The 5,000-nt window shown below is 40.4% G+C and overlaps 1 protein-coding gene across 1 annotated transcript in view; it reads left to right on the forward strand.

The window, feature by feature from the left end:
* Window positions 1-5,000, forward strand: part of LOC123507174 (transient receptor potential cation channel subfamily V member 5-like) — a 112,430-nt gene that overhangs the window by 39,778 nt on the left and 67,652 nt on the right. Inside the window, exon 4 of the mRNA XM_045259830.1 lies at window positions 1,666-1,848. Coding sequence (XP_045115765.1) covers window positions 1,666-1,848 — 183 coding nt within the window. The remainder of the gene's footprint in view (window positions 1-1,665; window positions 1,849-5,000) is intronic.

The raw sequence follows: 5,000 nt of genomic DNA on the forward strand, positions 1-5,000 counted from the left end.
GACACCATTTCTAAAACATGTCTTGCAATTCAATTAACCTTGAACGTGAACGTGAATACATTTTGATGGTTTTGTTTTTAAATCAAATACTTATTGTCACAGTTCGCTTCAGAATGTTAATTTTTATCATATATTTATTCAATGATTTATCTATTTGCTAGTTAATCTATTCATTCAATTATTTCTTTCTTTATGATTAGGAGAAATATTATTCAAACTCGTAATTTTTATATCAGTCGCGATCGTAAAATTTGCCCGTCCTGATAAGAACCATGGATTATGTCAAAAGTACCGAACCCTCCAGCTCTCCTCAACTTCCGGCTCCCCCTTGGCAGCTCTTTTACTCTGACATGATGTGTGAATGAAAACATGATAACTAAGACAAACGCAACCCTAACTTTGATCAACAATAACAATACTATAACTTTAACCACCATAACAATACCCTAACTTAACACACGATAACAATACCCTAACTTTAAGCTACGTTAGGTTAGGTTAAAGTTAGGGTTAGGTTAGTTGATGTTATCATATTTTCGTTCACACGTCACGTCAGCTGAGTGAAAGACCTGAGAAGGGGAAACCGGAAAACTAAGACAGCTGGAGGGTTCGTAATTCTTAACATGATCCAAGACACTTTACTTTGAAAATTGAGAACATAAGAATATAAGGTAGATGACAAATTACCAGCCAGTTTCCGGGTATATAAACTTTCCATCTGCTTCGTTCCCAACAAACTTAATCAATTTATCTAATGAGCGCCCCATTTACCACTTTCGTCTTAAGGTTGTTTCACAGGTGTACAGTCAATACACATACATCTGAGAGGAGGCGCATCTCTGTACTATTCAGCTTGATAAATTCCACTCGCAAAGAACCGTTCAGTAAAAACCTCACTCAAAAATGTCCATCCTTGTTGAACCCCCAACGCAACATAACATAGAATATCATGGGAAGCTCTATATGCGTATTTTGTAAAAGGTTTTGGCCTGTCAAACGTCTGTCAAATTTACGTGGGTGAACTTGCAGTATAGGTACCAAAAGCCTGTTTCCCCTTAGTAAATTTCCCGTACGTAAAGAAACCTATCATAAGAGGATCTATTTTGTAAGAGGAGGAGGAAATTTACGTTGGTGAACTCGCAGTACAGGAGGAAGGAAAGCCTAACGAAGACCTGTTGTTGTGTTGCCATTTGTGCCCCTTTGTAATCCTTTGTAATTCTGCTGCTTTTGTCAATCCTTTACGTTCATTATTACTATCCCTGGCCAGCAAGGAGGGTAAGCGTGCCAGTGTCCTCCATTCCACCCTTGTGTAGTTCGTTGCTCCTCTCATTCATCACAATATACACTTGCTTTTTATCTTTTATTTTTCGTTTCCTTTTATGTTTTTGTGGCAGTCGCTTTTGTCTCGTTTTTTCTTATCTTTTTTTTTATTTATTTTCTCTCTCTCTCTCTCTCTCTCTCTCTCTCTCTCTCTCTCTCTCTCTCTCTCTCTCTCTCTCTCTCTCTCTCTCTCTCTCTCTCTCTCTCTCTCTCTCTCTCTTACCGCATATTCCCACCACCGCACATTCTCACCTCTCCCTCCCCCCTCTCACTTCCCTTTATGTTCAATTAAGTTAGGTCAGGATAGCTTACCTTCACTCACTCCGTACCTTTGTTCCTCGGCAGCCACGGATCACCTCACGTACCGCTACGTCTGCTGGGACCTGGCGCACGTGGGGGCTGTAGGAGAGAGTGTACTTCACCTGTGTGTCTTGAACGCCACTTCCGTCCACAACGACTTGGCCAAGAGACTCATCAGGCACTTCCCGAACCTAATCAACGATATCTACCTGTGTGATGAGTATTATGGTACGTAGAGGGGGGAGTTAGCGATGGTTGTTGATGGTGAAGGTGAAGTAAAGGTGAGTAAGGTTTGTTGGTGAATGTTTGGTAAGTGAAGGGAAGGTAAGGTGAAGTGTAGGAGGTTACAGAAAGGAGTGTATGTTGAGGGTTAGTGTGGTTGAGTACGTGAATGGAGAGTAAGGCAAAGTTAAATGAGGAAATGTACAGGTTGAGTTAATGAATGCTAAGTAAGTAAAGAGGTAGGAGGTTAAAAGAAGATATATGCATAGAGGTTGAATCTGATAATCAGGTAGGTGAAGGTAAAGTAAAGTGAATTAAGTTATTGAACGTCTATACAGTAGATGGTGAGTTTGATAACCAGGTGAGGTGAGGCGAAGGTAGCGATCCGAAGTTTACTTACAGACAGCGATTAACGTGAGACACCTGAGCGAACTGTTATCATGAAGGCGTGAAGATTGTGCAGAGTGGCGTAGACTAGCAGCGAAAAAAACGCAACATGAATGTAGGGCACAGCAGGAGTCATTGCGATAATAAAGTGACAAAAGTTAAACAAAGAACAGGTGTAATGGGCGGTCTGTGTGTGTGTGTGTGTGTGTGTGTGTGTGTGTGTGTGTGTGTGTGTGTGTTCGTATGTGTGTGTGACAATGCAAGGACAAAGACATAAGCATTGTGGAGGAACAAATGATGACACGACACAACAGAAACACCGAGACAGTTCAGTAGACAGACGGTGAAGCAATGACGGATACACAACATGCTAAATAAATCAGTAAAGAAAGAAAGAAAATGAATGAAAGTAAATAAACAACAAATACATGAATTAATAAATACAAATATAAATAAATAAATAAATGTACTGCACACTACACGTGTAAGTAAATAAAAAGTATAATATTCACAAAGCATGGATTAGTATGTAAAAATGTACGAATGAAACGTTTACGTAAACTGGGTGTTTTGGTGGATGTGTGTGGGCGTACTTTGCTTGTTAAATGACACGCAGAAAAATATTCACTTGTTGTAAGCTAAAACTCTGTGTGTGTGTGTGTGTGTGTGTGTGTGTGTGTGTGTGTGTGTGTAATTCACTGTTTGATCTGCTGCAGTCTCTGACTAGACAGCCAAACGTTACCATACGGAACGAGCTCAGAGCTCATTATTTCCGATCTTCGGATAGGCCTGAGACCAGGCACACACCACACACCGGAACAACAAGGTCACAACTCCTCGATTTACATCCCGTACCTACTCACTGCTAGGTGAACAGGGGCTACACGTGAAAGGAGACACACCTAAATATCTCCACCCGGCCGGGGAATCGAACCCCGGTCCTCTGGCTTGTGAAGCCAGCGTTCTAACCACTTAGCTACCGGGCGTGTGTGTGTGTGTGTGTGTGTGTGTGTGTGTGTGTGTGTAAATCATGACCGCATAACACTAAAAATATCACGTTTCAAGAAATAAACAAATGTACACTGAAAACATATCCATTAGCCACGAGCAGATTGAAAGCTGCGTTGCCTCGCAGCACAACACAACACAGGCGGGAACAGGCATGTAACATTTTGAAGAGGATGGTTATGCTACGAATCACACATATAGCGTCATACAGGAGCGAATTACACCACACGTAGAACAACACTCAGCCAATAGATCAGGGAGGACATTGACAACAGGGACACGCTGAGATTGCGCAGGGAAAATATAAAGGAAAAAGAAATACTGGGACTATGTTGGGTCTGTTAATATATCAAAGAGAACTCTGGAAGATGTGGAAGGTTTTAAAAAAGGTTTGTAAAATCTCAAGTGACTGGTAGCTGATTTTTTTTTAATGTAATAAAAAAATCAACAATGATTTTTAGTCTTCTGTTCCGTCGCTCACCTAAATGTTACATGGAAAAACACAAAAAGAAAGAGAGGAAAACTTCTACTTTCTTTTATAACGAACTTAAATTTCAGGTTATATTGCACTTACTATCAGATGCTACTTGGATGTTATACGTATCGCGGTATGGAGAGTGATAGTGATTTACATATTACTTTCAGCAAATTTGAATAAGTAGCGAAAGTTGTCTCTCATGTCCTTTATACAGTAGAATATCATGTAGAGTGGAGCTGACGATTTCCAAAGACGTGGAGTTACAGAGTGTGGCGTGGTGATCTTCTGAAGGAGGCGAGGAAGCAAAACTAATGGCAAGAATACAAGGAGACACTCTGGAATGATGTCACAGGGGAATCATCTGAATGGTACAAGTAGAAAACACTGATTTCTTGCGATAGTTTGCCTTTATTATTTACTCTATATGAAAAAAGGACAACGGAAAAGGACAATAGAAAAGACTGAAGAAAAGAACTACCATGAATTTAAGTTAAAGAAGAATTCAAAAGAAACATAAATTTTTGATGATAAAGGCACGGCAAAAAACAAAAAAAGAAGTATGAAGCAAACGTAAAGAAAGAAACTGAAAAAAAAGATAATAGCAGGGTAGATAATTAGTATGAATAGAGTAGAGAAGGAAAAGGAATAATCGCACGGTGATAAAAGTAGAGGAGGTGTGAGAGAGAGAAAAAAAAATACGAAGAGAGGAACATGAGCATAAAAGAGGAGGCAATGGGGAAAGAGGAGAGAATTCAGAACAGAGAAGTGAGAGAATTTGCGAGGAGAGGATGAAATTGAATAGAGAGGTGGATAAGAGGGGAAACATGAGGAAAAAATGAGGAACTAGAAGAAAAAATTAGAAAAGAAGGGCAAGAACTGGAGGGAAACTAGAGAGGTGAGAATGGAGAGAAACACGCGAGAAGGGGAAGAAATAAAGGAAGGAAAGAAAACGATGGAAAAGCAAAAATAGTAAAAACACTTGAAGGGAAGCCAGAGAGAGAGAGAGAGAGAGAGAGAGAGAGAGAGAGAGAGAGAGAGAGAGAGAGAGAAAGAGAGAGAGAGGGGGGGGAGCGAACACTCTTGAGAGAGGGAGAAATAAGAAGGTAGGAATGCAAATGATGGCAAGAATTTCACTTCCACTACCAGCGAGAGAGAGAGAGAGAGAGAGAGAGAGAGAGAGAGAGAGAGAGAGAGAGAGAGAGAGAGAGAGAGAGCCGAAATAGTGAAAAAGGAACATTATTCAGGGAGGTATAAAGTCGCAGTGGTTCAGAGGAGGATCAGTGGG

This window comes from Portunus trituberculatus, chromosome 21 (assembly GCF_017591435.1).
Source record: "Portunus trituberculatus isolate SZX2019 chromosome 21, ASM1759143v1, whole genome shotgun sequence".
NCBI lineage: Eukaryota > Metazoa > Arthropoda > Malacostraca > Decapoda > Portunidae > Portunus > Portunus trituberculatus.